The sequence below is a fragment of the Poromitra crassiceps genome (assembly GCF_964638095.1).
Source record: "Poromitra crassiceps genome assembly, chromosome: 2".
Taxonomy (NCBI): domain Eukaryota; kingdom Metazoa; phylum Chordata; class Actinopteri; order Beryciformes; family Melamphaidae; genus Poromitra; species Poromitra crassiceps.
In genome coordinates this window covers 94,841,816-94,859,455 of record NC_139624.1, presented here as the reverse complement: position 1 = coordinate 94,859,455, position 17,640 = coordinate 94,841,816, and the positions used below count along the sequence as shown (strand labels likewise).

Below are 17,640 nucleotides of genomic sequence, written 5' to 3'. Positions count from 1 at the left end.
GTAGCTGCAGGGCCAGCTTGGCGAGCTGCAGGATGGGCGAGGCCGTGCAGCGGGCGAGCCTAGGAATCGAGTGAGCATAGCGCGCAAGATGCCTAGTTTATTAAATTCCTTGTTTTCTGTTTACTGGCAAACTGCTCAATATTAGAAGGATGCAAAACAATCTGACCAAACAGGTTATAAGACGATATAAATGACAAAAAATATGCTTTTGTTGGTGCTATTTTGCCGCAATTTAAGGTTGATAAAACAACAAAACACACGTGGAGCAGGGCTTTTATTGTGAAGTGCTCGCCTCATAGGAAGGGGAGACTGTAGATTGTCATTTAATTTACTGGCAATATTTGAAAATATGCTACAGTACAGTACAATATGCCAGGTTTGGTTGCTGCCATTTTGCCGCTATTTCATCAGCTGTGTTTCATGGCGAGAAAGAAGTATGTTGGATAAGTTTGCTTCTCTCAATTCGCGCCTCTCTCTCTCAGTCCGCCTCTCTCTCTCTCTCACGGCTCGTGCTCACCATGAAACGCTCGGCGGCCTCCTGTGAAAGCCTCTTTGACGCTGCATCTTGATAGGCTGTCTTGCTCTATTTCCGCGTCTGATTGGTCCATTTCAACCTCGCGCCCCCTGCCGCTGGAACCGCCCAGCGTTTCGCTGTCGCAGATTAGAGGCGGCTTGTCTCCGAGCGGCTTCACGCTCGCGGGGCGGGACTAGGGCGGGACCTTTCGTTAAAGCTACCCAATGACAGCTCTTCCTACACATTTCGTCCCCCCACCCTCCTGTGTACCTCAACCTGAAAACGTTTCTACAGGCTACAGCTCCAAGCTGGAAGCTGGTTTCCACGCCCACAAAATGCTGCGACGAGGCGGAAAAGCGATTTTGCCATTGTAGATGTGCACGAGCCGTTAGTCTGTGTGCCCCTCCTCTCTCCATATGTCTCCCTCCACCTCCTCCTCACCCTGCTGCTGTGCTCCAGGAGAGAGACGATGTTCTGCTGGGTCTGCGTCAGCTTCTGTCGCTCCTCAGCACGGGCCTCCTCAAATGAGTCCAGGAACCCTGAGAGAGAGAGGGAATGGAGGAGAGCAGGGAGAAAGAAAGAATAGTTTTAGAATCCCATGGTAAACACTGATATTTCAAATGAAAATTTGATATTGAGATAGATATGACGAGATTGAGATATTGATGAAAACTATCAGAACTCACGGTCGATCTCCTCCTCCCTCCTCTTCAGCTCTTTGTACTTCTGCTGACACTCCCCTTTAAGGAAAGACAAAAATCAAATAAATATTTTCTTACCGGGACATCCATATTATCTATAAAAGGTATATGTTACCTGGTAGTATTGCTACCGTACCATGTGTGTGTGTGTGTGTGTGTGTGTGTGTGTGTGTGTGTGTGTGTGTGTGTGCGTTTGTCTGTCTGTTTGTGTGTGTGTGTCTTAGGTTAGGTAGTGTGTCTGTATGATGTGTGCCAACACATCCATAAGCAGACATTGGACAAAAAGGCAAGCTAAAATCAACAACATTACAGGGTGAAGTACATTGATCACTGATGGAGAATATTTGGTGGAAGTAACTAATTACATTTACTCCCATGACAGTAACATTTGTAACAAATAACGTTTTTGTCTACTTGCACTTTGAGTACACAAAATAAATATTTGGTGTCTTGTAAACCCATGAGGGTTGGGCATACTGTATCACATCTGTAATACCTACAGGGTGACATACAGTACTGTAAGTTAAGTTAGCACATCTGTAATACCTAGAGAGTGACGTACAGTACTGTAACACATCTGTAATACCTACAGGGTGACGTACAGTACTGTAGCACATCTGTAATACCTACAGGGTGACGCACAGTACTGTAGCACATCTGTAATACCTACAGGGTGACGTACAGTCCTGTAACACATCTGTAATACCTACAGGGTGACGTACAGTACTGTAACACATCTGTAATACCTACAGGGTGACGTACAGTACTGTAACACATGTGTAATACCTACAGGGTGACGTACAGTACTGTAGCACATTTGTAATACCTACAGGGTGACGTACAATACTGTAGCACATCTGTAATACCTACAGGGTGACGCACAGTACTGTAGCACATCTGTAATACCTACAGGGTGACGCACAGTACTGTAGCACATCTGTAATACCTACAGGGTGACGTACAGTACTGTAGCACATCTGTAATACCTACAGGGTGACGTACAGTACTGTAGCACATCTGTAATACCTACAGGGTGACGTACAGTACTGTAGCACATCTGTAATACCTACAGGGTGACGCACAGTACTGTAGCACATCTGTAATACCTACAGGGTACGTACAGTACTGTAGCACATCTGTAATACCTACAGGGTGACGTACAGTACTGTAGCACATCTGTAATACAGGGTGACGTACAGTACTGTATAGCACAACACATCTGTAATACTAATGCTATATAGAGATACTGGCTGAAGGAACACTGTTGAAGTACTAATGCAGGGCAGATAGGGAGGGTGAGTGAGTGAGTGAGTGAGTGAGTGAATGAGTGACTGACTGACTGACTGAGTGAGTGAGTGAGTGAGTGGGTGGGTGAGTGGGTGGGTGGGTGGGTGAGTGGGTGGGTGGGTGGGTGGGTGGGTGAGTGAGCGAGGGAGTGAGTGAGGGAGTGACTTTCCAGATTCATGAGTTGCTTTGCATCTAAAAACCAGGTGAACTGGTTCATTAGAATAGTGTAGTTGTTGCTTGTCTTACCGCCTGATTGTTGGAAACAGGAGGGAGGGAAGCAAGAGGAAAACACAAAGAGAAGAGAAGACTTTGAAACAGGCTAGAACAGTGGTTCTCAACTGGTGTAGCCTCAGGACCCACTATTTTCCTTGTCATGAAGTCGCGACCCAAATTTCAGATTTTTTTTTAAACCACTCAAATTTATTGCACAAAAAATAGCGCATTAATTTAATAAACAATGCCTTCATGCACTGTTATAAACCTCAAATGCACAAAAAAGTGCAACAGAAGTGCAACTAGGGCTAAAAACCAATTGAAAGAAGGCAGACTTGAATTACAGGCCTATATGTTTTTAAATTTAAACAAGTCAAACTGGTCATGCTCAGAAAGTCTTTTTTGAACTGTATGAAATATGAAATAAAAGGCTTAAAATTCAAGATTTATCTTGAATTACATGCCTATATGTTTTTAAACAAGTTAATAATAATAATAAAACAAGTTAACCTGGTCATGCTAATCCAGTTTCAATAGTCTGAATTTAACTAATATGACATAAAAAGGAATCACAGGCAGGCTATATGCTTTTTAGTTAAACTGGTCATAACTTTTAATTAAACTGGGGCCATGCTAATCCAGTTTCAATCATCTGAATTGAAGTAAAATTAAATATGAAATGAAAAGGCAGACTTCTTTTGAATTACAGGCAGAGCATATGCTTCAGCTTGTTAAACAAGTAAAACTGGTCAGGCTAATCCAGTTTCAATAATCTGAATTTAACTCAAATGAAATATGTTTTGTTTTTTGTTTTTTTTGGCTAATGTCCGCGACCCAATCAAAACGGCCCCGCGACCCACCTTTGGGTCGCGACCCACCAGTTGAGAAACACTGGGCTAGAGGGTCAGTCAGCTAGTCAGTAACCAGTCAGTGAGTAAATCACATGGTCAAGCAGCAGTAAAGCAGACGGTGAGTAAATCGGATGGTCAAGCTGCAGTAAAGCAGTAAGTGAGTAAATCACATGGTCAAGCTGCAGTAAAGCAGTCAGTGAGTAAATCACATGGTCAAGCTGCAGTAAAGCAGTCAGTGAGTAAAGCACATGGTAAAGCTGCAGTAAAGCAGTCAGTGAGTAAATCACATGGTCAAGCCGCAGTAAACCAGTCAGTGAGTAAATCACATGGTCAAGCCGCTGTAAAGCAGTCAGTGAGTAAATCAGTCAGTGAGTAAATCACATGGTCAAGCTGCAGTAAATCAGTCAGTGAGTAAATCAGTCAGTGAGTAAATCAGTCAGTGAGTAAATCACATGGTCAAGCTGCAGTAAACCAGTCAGTGAGTAAATCACATGGTCAAGCCGCAGTAAAGCAGTGAGTGAGTAAATCACATGGTCAAGCCACAGTAAAGCAGTCAGTGAGTAAATAACATGGTCAAGCCGCAGTAAAGCAGTCAGTGAGTAAATCACATGGTCAAGCTGCAGTAAACCAGTCAGTGAGTAAATCACATGGTCAAGCTGCAGTAAACCAGTCAGTGAGTAAATCACATGGTCAAGCCGCAGTAAAGCAGTCAGTGAGTAAATCACATGGTCAAGCTGCAGTAAATCAGTAAGTGAGTAAATCACATGGTCAAGCCGCAGTAAATCAGTCAGTGAGTAAATCACATGGTCAAGCTGCAGTAAATCAGTCAGTGAGTAAATCACATGGTCAAGCTGCAGTAAACCAGTCAGTGAGTAAATTACATGGTCAAGCTGCAGTAAAGCAGACGGTGAGTAAATCACATGGTCAAGCTGCAGTAAACCAGTCAGTGAGTAAATTACATGGTCAAGCTGCAGTAAAGCAGACGGTGAGTGAACTGCTCATCCAGTGTGTTACCATGGGCCTCCTCTGTGTCATGCTCCATCCGTCGGATCTCCTCAGCCACCTGATGGGTCCTCTCTCTGGTCTCTATCAGCCTACACACACACACACACACACACACACACACACACACACACACACACACACACACACACACACACACACACACACACACACACACACACAGTGACAATACAGCAATACAACAAGCTTCAGTCCGTCTGCCCCCCCCACCCCACCCCCCACCAAAATAAAATTAAAAGATAAAAAACCCGGAGAAGCATCATTGCAGGTGTTGGGGCTTTGGTGGGACAGTGTGTTGTGTTTCGTCTGATACTCACTGTCTCTCCATGCTGGCAATTTCCTGGTTGTCTTCCTTTACCTGGAAAACAAAGCAGGAGCTCAAGTCAAGTGCTTAATAGAAGTTTGGTTTTAGAGCTGTTAGCCGTTAGCCTGCTGGATAGCTAGCTAGCAAACAAAACCAGAAATCTGGGCTGGGCTGACCTCAAGCTACAGCTCGTAGTGCTTTAGACAAGACAGTTGACTGTGTCACAGTACTCTACATTTGGAAACTTTTACCTTTTATCCGGTAAACTTTACGGGATTACAGGATGGCAAAAGGTAAATGTTTCCAACAGTGTGAAGCACGTTGAGTAACTGTCCTTGTACTAAAAATGCATTATCATTATCATAGTGTATTCCAGTGGTTCCCTAATGGCTCATTTCCACCACATATAACAGCACAGTACAGCTCTACTCGACCTGGTCTTACTAGTCTCTACTTGATATAGACTCTGTATCCATAGCGAGTTTACTCGCCTCCGCCCACACCTGGTCGTCATAGCGACCGCATATCTGTCCTCCGCCCACAGCCGAAGTAGGCTATAATGTATAACGTTAAAATTAAATCCATACATGGAACTTTTAAACTGGTTATGAAATACTGGTGCCTCTAAATGACCTACAGTGTACATGGGCAAATGTGACAATCGGCCCGGAGAATGGATATCACTTTGTTGTTACTCAAACTCACATGCATGCACTGCGCGGGGGACGGGAGAGGCGCTACGGGGAGAACCCCGGCGGCAACTCACCAGGCAAGACCGCGGCTTCGCTAAACCCCCGCCTCCGGCCTAGCGGAGCCAACGTTTTTATTTCACCAGAGCCGAAGGCAGCAACACAAAAGACTGATGGAAATAACAGAAGAGAAGGTAAGCCCCACTAAACTGGAATCCAGCATTCACAGTAGATACAGTAAACACGATTCTGACCAATCAGTCGTCTGCAGTGTTTTCACGTCACCGCATGGTACCGGGTCTACAGCGCTGGAACCTCAACAGAGCAGGGACCAAAAGCAGCACGACTCAACCCCGACTCAACCCGGGCTGTCCAGGTTTTTGATCGGTGGAATGAGACAAAAAAGTGAGACGAGCTAGGCGGGGCCGCGCTGATACCAGCTGTGGAAATGGGCCATTAGTGGGGTATGCATACCCCTATAGGGGTACATGGCGGTACTATAGGGGGTACTTGAGAGAAAGGGGGAAATGGAAAAATGGAAAAATAAATCATGAAAATAAATGAAACATTAAAATAAATCTGCTCAGGAAGCACTAATTGCAACTCTTTCACTCCATTTCTTATGTTGTAATGTTACTGTATATTCTTCAGTGGGTGGGTTATCATTCATTCATTGCATCATATGCTATAGTATTCACTTGGTAGTTTTCTAAGCAGAATATTGTAGTTGAGATTCATTTTATGTTCTTCTGTTCTCTGTATGATGAATTTAGACATGTGCTTTTCGAGAAAATGAGCTTGTTATATAATTATTTATTTTATTTGGATGATTACAAAAACTTGAATTATGTTTTAGAAAAGGAGCATTCCATACAGCCAATTTTATTTCTAAAGCCTGGGAAAAGAGAAAAAATATGCTGTATATTTGATTTGAGTTCTATAATGTGTATATGTTAGTGCATATGCTAGTATGTATATGGCATACATACTGTGTCTATATGTATATATATGCATACACACTGTATGTTTTTGTTGAATTGTTTACACACCATGGAAGATTGTTGTTTTTAGTGTCTTATAAGCCCATGCGGGCTGGGCACCCTGTGTGCATGACACTTGAATAAAATATCTATCTATCTATCTGTAGTCGGGTAAAGGGGGTACTTGGATTCAGAAATCAGATATTAAGGGACTACTGAAGCCAAAACAGTGTGAGAACCACTGGTCTATTCTAACCATAGTTAGCCAGCCTGTAGCTGGTTGTGAGGCCAACCTGTTTGAAGAGCTTGTCCCTCTCCTCCTGGGGGGAGCCCAGGCTCTTGTCCTCAGCCAGCATGGCATCACGCCTGGCCTCCAGCACAGACACAGCCTCATGGAGCCGCACCGCCTCCTGCTTCATCTGGGAGTGACACAGCTCCTGCACACAGCCAGGGGGCGCTATTTAAAAAAAATTATACTGTAATACTACCACCACTAGCATAATGACGGGGGGAATCACAATCATATACCAATATATTTCATCCTATACTGTTTTCACTGAGGTTTCTCATAAATTAACAATCTCCCATCTGTCTTTTTGAAAGATGAATATCGTTTTTAACTTAACTTGTAATTGATTTTCTTCCAGTCCCTGCAAATGGATGATTGTGCACCTATTTTTCAGATTCAAAATGTGTATCCACTTCCGTACACATACTTTCGTCCGTGTCGTTATATTCATATACTCAATATTAACACTCTATTAACCCTTCATGTACCTTTACAATGTTACAGATACTTGAAAGAAGTGCAGGCTATGTAGTACTCAAAGCTATTATTTTTCCATTTATCAGCCAACACCGATTCTGTACACAAAGTATTACTGTTACCCAAAGTGGGATTTAAGGCTTCCCGCTTCTAGTTCGTGACTAAGTTTGTAACTTAGTGTTTTAAATGTGTAGAGATATTTATGAAATCTGATATCTAGCTTCTGAAATGTGTATGAATTTATGTTACTTAGCTTTTGGTTGGGAATTCCGTATTAAAACGTCAGTCAACACCGGAAATTACGGAAGAGGTCGGAATTGGATTCAATTGTTACTGTTGCTACTGCTGCTGCTACCTCTACAACTACTTCTACTGCCATGACTATACGAGGGATCAGTGTTGGTAAAGCTTATAATGGGACCCTATGGAGCCATGAGTGTCTCACACTAGCAGGCTGTGCTTTTTACTAAATTCACGATGTCATATATAGTTTTTGCGATTTTAATGTTATTTTGGCACAACTCCTACTAGTTATAGCCTAGATAAAATTTACTTTTCGAACCCACAAGATTACGTTAATTTAAAACAGGTTTCTATGCAAATGTGTTCTTTATTTCCTCTTTGGTACTTGGGGAATTTCGGATCACACACACAAAACGGTTGCAATGGTATACTTTTATTTTGAAATTTGAAACGGGAAGTTTCGGTTTTATTCTTTCTGACTTAACCGTGAGCAACCGGCATACTAACGTCTTTGATGCTTCCCTCTATTATTCACGTGTGCCTTGGTATCAGAAATATTTATTGTATATGAAGACTAGCTATTTGACAGCTTTTAGCTCATTGGCTCCTAGTTTTTCCTTGGATATTGATGGTATTCCACATGCACGTGTGAGTTGAGTTGAGTCGGGTCGTTGGACCAGTTTACACTACCCGACTCAATGCGAGAAATTCAAACATGTTTGATATAATCGTTGTGGCTCCGACTAGCGTCGGGAGGCAGTTTACACTAACAGATTAGAAATCTGTACCCATAATACACTAACAGATTTTGCTGCTAATCGGCACAACAACTGCCCACAACAACTGCAGACTAGAGTCAACAAAGACAGACTGAGCCCAACTGGAAATTCTATGTAAAATCGGAGGGAAACTCTTGTAGTGTATTTTAAGCATTAGCTGCTGCAGTTCCGGGTGGCATATCCGGGTGCATCCGGCTGTCGTGATGTCACGCTGATCCCTCGTATTCCTATCCCAGACAAAGACAGGTACTTGTAACTTCCTGCTTTTCCTCCATTTAATCTCTCATTCCTTCCTCCTCTCTCCCTTCTATCCACCCTCTCTCCTCCTGCCCCTCGTCTCCTCTCCTCTCTCCTCCTGCCCTCTCTGCTCCTGTCCTCGTCTCATCTCCTCTCTCCTCCTCTCTGCTCCTGCCCTCCTCTCCTCTCTGCTCCTGCCCTCCTCTCTGCTCCTGCCCTCCTCTCCTCTCTGCTCCTGCCCTCCTCTCCTCTCTGCTCCTGCCCTCGTCTCCTCTCCTCTCTCCTCCTGCCCTCCTCTCTGCTCCTGCCCTCCTCTCCTCTCTGCTCCTGCCCTCCTCTCCTCTCTGCTCCTGCCCTCCTCTCCTCTCTGCTCCTGCCCTCCTCTCCTCTCTGCTCCTCCTCTCCTCTCTGCTCCTGCCCTCGTCTCCTCTCCTCTCTGCTCCTGCCCTCCTCTCTCCTCTCCTCCTGCCTTCGTCTCCTCTCCTCTCTCCTCCTGCCCTGTCTGCTCCTGTCCTCGTCTCCTCTCCTCTCTCCTCCTGCCCTCCTCCCTGCTCCTGCCCTCCTCTCTCCTCCTGCCTTCATCTCCTCTCCTCTCTCCTCCTGCCCTGTCTGCTCCTGTCCTCGTCTCGTCTCCTCTCTCCTCCTGCCCTCCTCGCTTCTCTCCTCTCTGCTCCTGCCCTCGTCTCCTCTCCTCTCTCCTCCTCCCCTGCTGTGTCCTCTCCTCTCTCCACCTGCCCTTGTCTCCTCTCCCCTGCCCTCCTCTCTCCTCTGCTCCTGCACTCGTCTCCTTTCCTCCTGCCCTCCTCTCTCCTCTTTCCTCATGCCCTCATCTCCTCGCCCTTTGAGTGGACTCACGGCTTCATAGGCCTCCTTCCTGGTCAGCAGCATGTCCAGCTCGTCCTGACCAACAGACAGCTCCTGGACCAGAGGAGAGGAGCAGAGAGGAAGGACCAGATGAGAGAGAGAGAGAGAGAGAGAGAGCGAGAGAGAAAGAGAGAGAGGAAGGGAGGGAGAGAGAGGCAATGTAAGCTTAGATGTATAGCACATTTCATATGCAGAGGTTAATTTAAAAGAAGAAGCAAAATGCATTACATTAAAATAATCAAATCGAGTGAAATAGAACGACATTTTTACCCCCCTAAAGGAAACATAGAATCAAGTGGTGTTACGTGGTACTCTGGTCCGTTTGCCGGCCTCACCAGGCCGAAATATGCAGAGCGCTATGACGTCACAGACAGTGAAGGCCTTTCCTTTCCTTTCCTTTCTTTCAAAAATAAATCAATTTTAAATCCTCCCTTTGTCTATGATTGGTCGTATAAACTCAATTAAGATGGTTTCACTTCCCAGGTTCCTCTATTTGTGTCAAAACCTCCCCTTTTTTCTTAGGGTGTATTCACACCTCTAGGTGGTTTGCTTTGTTCCGATTCAGGGGCTTAATTGATACAATTGATATGCATTTGTCCGCTAGTTTCACAAGTCGCCAACACAGGATCCAAAGAATGAAGATGTTTTTAAATGATAAAAATGGTTGTTCTTCAGGCCATTGACTACGGCAGCTGGTTTATCCAAAAATGCACACTGTTTCCTGCAGTTGTGTCGGATCACGCTCTCACCACAAACGAACCGCACCAGACAAAAATTCACCTGCAAAAACAAAAAAATCTGCAGGGGGGCTGGCCTTGCCAGTGTTTAGGCACTATTACTGGGCTGCCAACATTAGGGCTCTGATGTTTTGGCGACAAGGGATTCCTAGCAATTTAACTCCCGGGGCCCCTCCTGTGGCTAAAAATGGAGGCTGGCTCTATCGCTAGGTCCTCCTTGCCAGCCATGTTGTTTTCTAAGCTAGAGGAGCCTGAGACTTTGAAAGGTTTGAGTTTTGTTGTGAAAAACTCGGTCAGAATTCTGAATCAGGTTAAGAAAGTTTTGAATATACCAGATGTTTCTGTTCACACACCAATCTGTTTTAATCATTCTTTTTTGCCCTCATGGTCGGATAGAATTTGCCATGCCTGGAGTGAAAAGGGGCTGGTCTCCATCAGTGACCTGTATATTGATGGCCAATTTGCATCCTTTGATCTTCTGATGAGAGAATTTTAGTTGCCCCCAACGCATCTTTATAGATACTGTATATACAAGATAGACATTATGTCCGATCCAAGATTCACAATTTTGAAGTTCTCCCAGATGAACATGCTTTTTTTTAGGTTTTGTTAAGCCCTCCCAACTCCAGGCATCTTATTTCTAGAGCCACTTTCAGACATGAACTCCGGATCCGGTCAGGGTTGCTTCCCCTGAGGCATGTTGCTTTCATACATGTGGAGCACCCCCGGGTGTAAAGTAGAGAGGGGGCGGGGGTGGGGGTAATTGGGGCATGAGGACTGACCACACCGCTGCACTTCATGCATGGAAGACAGCAGTCTAGGCTACAACCTTAATGGCACAAAGTGAATCACATTCAACAAACTAGCACGACATGCAGAGTCTGATAACAAGTTGCTAAAAATATCTTACATAATGGGTGATAATTGCCCACTAACGTCCGCGCATATAATCGTTTGCGCATAACGCTAATGAATTAAACAACCCTAACTCACGGCCAGATGCATCGAATTCCTCAAGTCTGATGTGGCGAGAGTTCAGTCCTAAAATGCAGGAAGCTAGCCATTTTTACCTTCAAAATAAAATCAATTATTCATTACTTGGTAAATAAAAAAACAGAACAGTCGACTCACTACGGGTTAAAATGGACTTTTAGAAGGCAGCAGATATTATTCCAGTTTATCTCTGTTCTGTATCTTTAGGATCACACACACAAAAACATTACACGTGCATTTACTTTATTTAATTGCCATTGTTGCGAAGGTTGTACCCGGAAGTTTCCGTTTTATACTGACTGACTTGACATTTTGCGGTTCTGCTGCACGTATCGTTCACAAACGCTGTATATAATAAGCGTGAAATCAAAGGCATGAACGCAACCAGATCCAGATATCCTACCTAGCGATGTCCAATACTGGGAAGCAGGATGACCCTTGCGTCCAAAAATGCTATATTTCGAAGGTGGTGTGCTGCGTGAAGCTTTGCAGAAATAGATCAAACCCAGCGTTTCAATCAAGCAACATGTAGCCTGTTGGCTGACACATGCAGCAGCTCCAGCTTAATTTGGAAAAACTGAAACTGCATGATGTTTGCGCACTTGCTCATTCATATCGACTATTTATTTAATAATAATCTGTCACGCTGTCTTGTCTCTGTCTCCGCTGCCTCCCCTGCCTCCCATTCGCTTAGCTCAAGTACTTTACAGCATTCTGGAGGGGAGGGGGACCAATCCGCCCATTAGACTAGGTAGGAGCCTAGTCTCAGAGCCGGAGAGTAGGAGGGTTGCGGGAGCGCGCATAGCTCATCAAAATGTGTTAATACATACACAGCCATCCGGATCCCCTCTAGATAACTCCCGAGTTCCAAGGCATGTCTGAAAGCGGATTAGGTTTGTGTGTTTGTTCGGCGATTGCATTAATGCCCCCACTGAGAGGATCAGAGAGGCGTGGCAGGAGGAACTTGGTGTTGATCTGTAGCAAAATACAGAATAATAATAACACATTGAACAATTGATAGAGAAATATAGAAATATAGGATAGAGCGGAGGAGAGAGCAGGAGAAGGGAGGAGAGTAGGGGGAATGTGAGAGAGTGATGGGGTGGGGAGGGAATGGGAAATGTTGGGGAGTATAGGAGGTGGGGAAGGAGCAGGGGAAGGGGGAAAGAGGAGAGAGCAGGAGAGGGGAGGGGGGAGGGAGAGTGGGGGGATGTGGGGGAGAAGAGAGCAGGGAGAGGGAGGAGGTGGGGAGAGAATGGGAAATGTGGGGGAGGAGAGGACGGAGAAGGAGAGGTGGGGAAAGGAGCAGGGGAAGGGGGGAAGAAAAAGAATGGGTGCGATGGAGGGAGAGCAGGGGGAGTATGAGAGACTATATGGAGAGAACAGGCAAAGGAGGGCTAGCTGACACAACAGTAACAAATTACAGTAGTAATAATAACACATCGAACAATGACAGTATAGAGAAATATAGACCCACATTGGTAACACTTTATAATAACGTTCAGTAGTAAATCATTTATAAGCTATTAATTAATGATGAACTAATGATGAACTAATCATTTACAAAACATTTGTAAATGATTAATAAGTGCTATGTAAACATATTAAAAACGTGTTGTAAGTCATCTATAAACTTTCAGTAAATCATGAAATTATCATAAATAAAACGTTAGTAAATTGTTAATTAACCAATATTCTATCCAAAGTTTTTATATTCCAACCATTATCTCTATAAACATTTATTAATCATGAACAAATGATGAGCAAATCATTAGTAAATTATTTAAAAGTAATTAGTTGATACATTATAAATCACTTCTAAGTCAGTTTTTATATTGCAACTTCTGTTTATCAGTATCTCACCACTTACACATTTGTTAATCATGAACAAATGATGAACACATCATTTGTAAATGATCTGCATATAATTTGTGGATGTCTCATTAATTACTTGTAAGGTAGCCTGTTAACTCATTGAATGCCAATGACGACAGCTGTCGTCAATTCAAATACTGACGTAGAGTGCCAAAGACGACGATTGTCGTCAATTGCGTTTTTTGACGGTGGGACGTGGATCAATCCCTGATACATCTCTGGTACAACTATTGTAGCTATTGGAGGTCTATAACCTATTTTACAGAACCCTTAGGTGGCGACAGTGCTCTCCACATAACAGAAAGGCAAGGAAAAAACAAAGAAGAAGTCGTTATGGAAACGGAAATCGCATCGCATCCGTATGCATCGATATGCTGAAGCACGTTACTGCAGCTGTGCCTGCAGCAGCCAATCTGCTCCCACAATTGAGCCGCTCCGTGTCGGTTGCGACAGCACATCCGCACATCCACACCGTGGAGTTGTTATTATTCTCAACTGGAAGCATCGTTGCCGGTGACAAACACACGCGGAACGCTGTAAAAAAACTGGATGTTGCGCACCCTTCACTGTGCGCACAGCAAACTCAGCAGAGAGCCACCACAGACAGGAGGAGGAGTGTGCAGTTGAGGCGAGGCGGGGCGGGGCGGGGCGGGGGGGGGGGGGGGGGGGGGGGGGGGCATGCAGAGCAGCACGCAACACCCAGACAGACCCAGGCAGCAGGACAGGATTGACAAACGCAAGCCAGAATATCCGATGCCCACCAGCAGCAAATCAAGACCAGCAAGAAGCTGCAACCAGCAGCGCACGCAGGGGCCAGCGCTGCTGGTTGTAGCTAAAAATATTATTCTGCCAAACAAAATTCCCTGGCCTAAACTGTTTTATTGAAGGAAATTATTTTTGAGGTGTGACTACATTAGAAAAGATTAGCTTCAGAGTCAGTGATGTGCTTGAAATGTTTAATTTCACAAAAGGCCAATTATCTCAGCTTCTAGAAAAAAATTGCTGTTTTTGGATGAATCAAGCTATCTTCTCCGGCTCATAACTAAAGAACGGAAAATGGGATCAATAAACTTTTTTTTGCAGATGATAGAATAGAGTCTCATCGTTCTTTGTGCGTGTTCAGTGTTTACATAGTAATATCACACAATATTCTGTGGGCCTCGAGAAATCACTGAAAACGCTCTGAAACTCTGGCACTGGGAGCGTCCGTTCTCCAAAAGTGGCTGGCACTCAATGAGTTAAAAGCCTCAAAACAATGATACTGTACCGGTTATGACCTGTTAATGAAGCTTCTCCCATGCGGGTGAACAGGGACTGACTCCATGTATCCCCAGGCCGACCGAAGCAGTCAGCACTTAGAAGCACTGCAGCACAAACTACAAAGTTTTGCTCAACTGTAATAAATGATGTGTAAATAATTTACAACTCACTTATAACGCTTCCTCAACGGTTACAAATGATTTGTACATGTATACAAATCATTTATAAAGCTTTCTGTATCCCCTAATCTAAAGTGTAAACAATTCATCACTCATAAATGTGTTACATATCATCTGTAGTTCTTCCTCAACGGTTACAAATGATTTGTACATGTATACAAATCATTTATAAAACTTTCTTTATCCCCTAATCTAAAGTGTAAACAATTCATCACTCATAAATGTGTTACATATAATCTGTAGATCTTCCTCACCTGTTACAAATGATTAATGGACCCCAGGCCCCAGCAGAATACATCTATATTGTGCAGCTTTTACTAAATGTTTTTTTTTTATTGGATCATTAAAATACAGCATTCCAATTACAAAAAGGGGTAATATACCAAAAAATCGAGGTCTGGGGGGAAAGAAATACTTTTTTCAATCGAAAATGTGTAGAACCATGATTTACAAATTGAAAACACAATAATTACAACAATAAAACAGTGTCAGTGTCTCTAAACCTTAGGAGAAAGCCTACATATTCTCCATATAGCTTTGTTGTCAAATTATAGGACACCATACTGTACGGATATATTTACAGATGATGACTTATAAACTAGAAGTGCACAAATGGAAAATAAGCAAAGAAAAAGGTGTTCATTTAGTATCTCAGCAACATGTACAATACATATTGTATCGATGAAACTGGTTGTTGAAATCATCCAAAGTCCACTCCACAGGGAGGCAGATCTTGAGACGGATGTCCCTGTGTTTGTTTCCCCTGCCACCACAGCCAGCGGTTCGTCTGCCTGATAAAGAAAATTATGTTACAATGGTCATGGCAGATGGAGGAGACTACCGTCTCACTGTAGCAAGGCACACAAGCAAGCATTTATTTCTGAAACAAAATATTTTCGCGGCCACAAGATTGAGCGAAAAAAGGTGCGTTTGTGTAAAGTATTCAGATTTCTCTGAATGGCGAGGGACGCTAACTGCTGCTTTCTGCCATTTTAGCGAGTCCCATTCTAATAACTTGCTCGCAATAAATAACTAATTGGCTTTGCTCTAGACATGTTTGCAAAAACTGTTGTAATACTAGCTTGGTTAGACAGTGGTGTTTATCTACTCCTCCTGATGAGGCTAGCTCGGCTAACGCTAACCTAGCTACGCTAGCCGTGGCCAGCTATCGATCTAAGTTAGCGATTAGGACACATTTTTATTAGCAAACACCATAATCATACTAAAGTTACCATCCGGGTGTTAGCAACCCCCGTCAGAGTCAAGGAGGCAGGAGACTTACTTTGGTACAGGCTTAATAATTCACAGCTTCCCAGCAACTCTCAGCATGGACGTCAGTCATGTCTAGCACATGTCATGAAAGCAACAACAACACAGTTCCGGCTGGAAACATGCATGCACTTCAGTTCCTAGTCAGACATCAACATCACTCTAAAAACCAGAATCGCCACAGTATCGTCTCTGATTTAATTTCAGTAGGTGGCTGGAAAGTGGCACGGTTGATATTGTACTTACATTGCTGCTGTGTTTACAGTTTGCAGACCGCTGCCATGTTGGATCTGCGCTGCAGACGCAGCTTGCGTGTGCGCGTTCCCGTGAACGATGTAGGGAGGGGAGGGGGGACTCCTCCAAACGGAACATCACTGAATGCAGCTTCAATGAGACATCCACAACTTATATGCAGATCATTTACTAATGATTTGTTCATCATTTGTTCATGATTAATAAATGTTTATAGAGATAATTGTTGGAATATAAAAACTTCATAGTATATTGATTAATTATGAACAATTTACAATTTACGTTTTATTTATGATCATTTCATGATTTACTGAAAGTTTATAGATGACTTACCACACGTTTTTAATATGTTTACATAGCACTTATTAATCATCTACAAATGTTTTGTAAATGATTAGTTCATCATTAGTTCATCATTAATTAATAGCTTATAAATGATTTACTACTGAACGTTATTATAAAGTGTTACCGAATCCCTTTGCCAATAAACACATATTCACATATAGAGCTTATGGGTCCCACGCTTTAGGGTAGAATGGGTGCCATGGTCCAGCTCTGCTCAGTTAATAGGAGACATCAACTGATCCAATTTAAAGTTGCTCACCGTCTTCATTACTCCAAGCATATGTTACACAAGATATATCCTTCTGTCGCACCACTATGTGATAGGTGTCGGAGGGCACACTGTCCCATGCTTTTTGGTTTTGCCCTTCACTATCCAGATTCTGGGCTAAAATATTTGACTGGTACTCTAAGGCAGTGGTTCTCAAATGGGGGTCCGGGGACCCCCAGGGGTCCTTGAGGGGGTTCCAGGGGAAAGGGGGTTAATTTATTTTAGCTATAATTCCATTAATAAGTAACACAATTACTATTTTGGTAATGGGTTTTATACACTTTCTGTAATAAAACATCTAAAAGCATCAATCTTATTATCATATGGGGACCGTGGGACAAAATACTATCAAATGGGGTCCGTTTGATTGATTGATTGATTGATTTTATTCAATGTTTGGATGAATACATGGGACATAAAATACATGCAGCCATCAACATCAAGGATAAAAACACAATAAAGTCCGAGGACTTGTTTTCATTGTGGTCCTTGGTCTCAGACATACAGTTCAAACAACATAAAAACAGACATTTATATAAATGTTTACCTACTTAAAAACTAAAAACAGATTTATCAAAAGCAATATAAAATTAAATAAAAGAACCAATCCTAAAAATAACACGTAATTAAAGAACTTAAAACCATCAGACTGTCTAAAATAAATTAAGAATACATTTTTATTTACCCTGATGTGCAATTGGCCATAAGCCAGTTTTTTAGGGTGAACTTAAAAGTGCTCAAGGAGTTTGTCAGCTTCAGGCTATCGGGTAGGCCGTTCCACAGCAGAGCTGCTGAGTATAGAAAGGAGTTTTTAACCATGCAGCTCTTGAATTTGACGGGGACAATGTTGTGGGAGCTTCCTCTGGTGGAGTAGCTGTGAACATCACTGACCTTGGTGAAGTATTTTTGGAGGTATTTAGGGACCGCATTGTGCATGATTTTGTGGACCAAGCACAACTTTATCTGTTTAACTCTCTCCTCCACTCTGAGCCACTTGAGGCTGGAGAAGTG

General features: G+C 43.2%; 1 protein-coding gene across 1 annotated transcript in view; it reads right to left on the bottom strand.

Annotated features, from left to right (window-relative positions):
- The window catches only part of ift74 (intraflagellar transport 74), a 114,743-nt gene that overhangs the window by 11,818 nt on the left and 85,285 nt on the right, over nucleotides 1-17,640 (bottom strand). The window contains exons 10-15 of the mRNA XM_083657613.1: nucleotides 9,443-9,505; nucleotides 6,856-6,999; nucleotides 4,907-4,947; nucleotides 4,581-4,660; nucleotides 1,201-1,254; nucleotides 956-1,053 (exon numbers count right to left, since the gene is read on the bottom strand). Coding sequence (XP_083513739.1) covers nucleotides 956-1,053; nucleotides 1,201-1,254; nucleotides 4,581-4,660; nucleotides 4,907-4,947; nucleotides 6,856-6,999; nucleotides 9,443-9,505 — 480 coding nt within the window. The remainder of the gene's footprint in view (nucleotides 1-955; nucleotides 1,054-1,200; nucleotides 1,255-4,580; nucleotides 4,661-4,906; nucleotides 4,948-6,855; nucleotides 7,000-9,442; nucleotides 9,506-17,640) is intronic.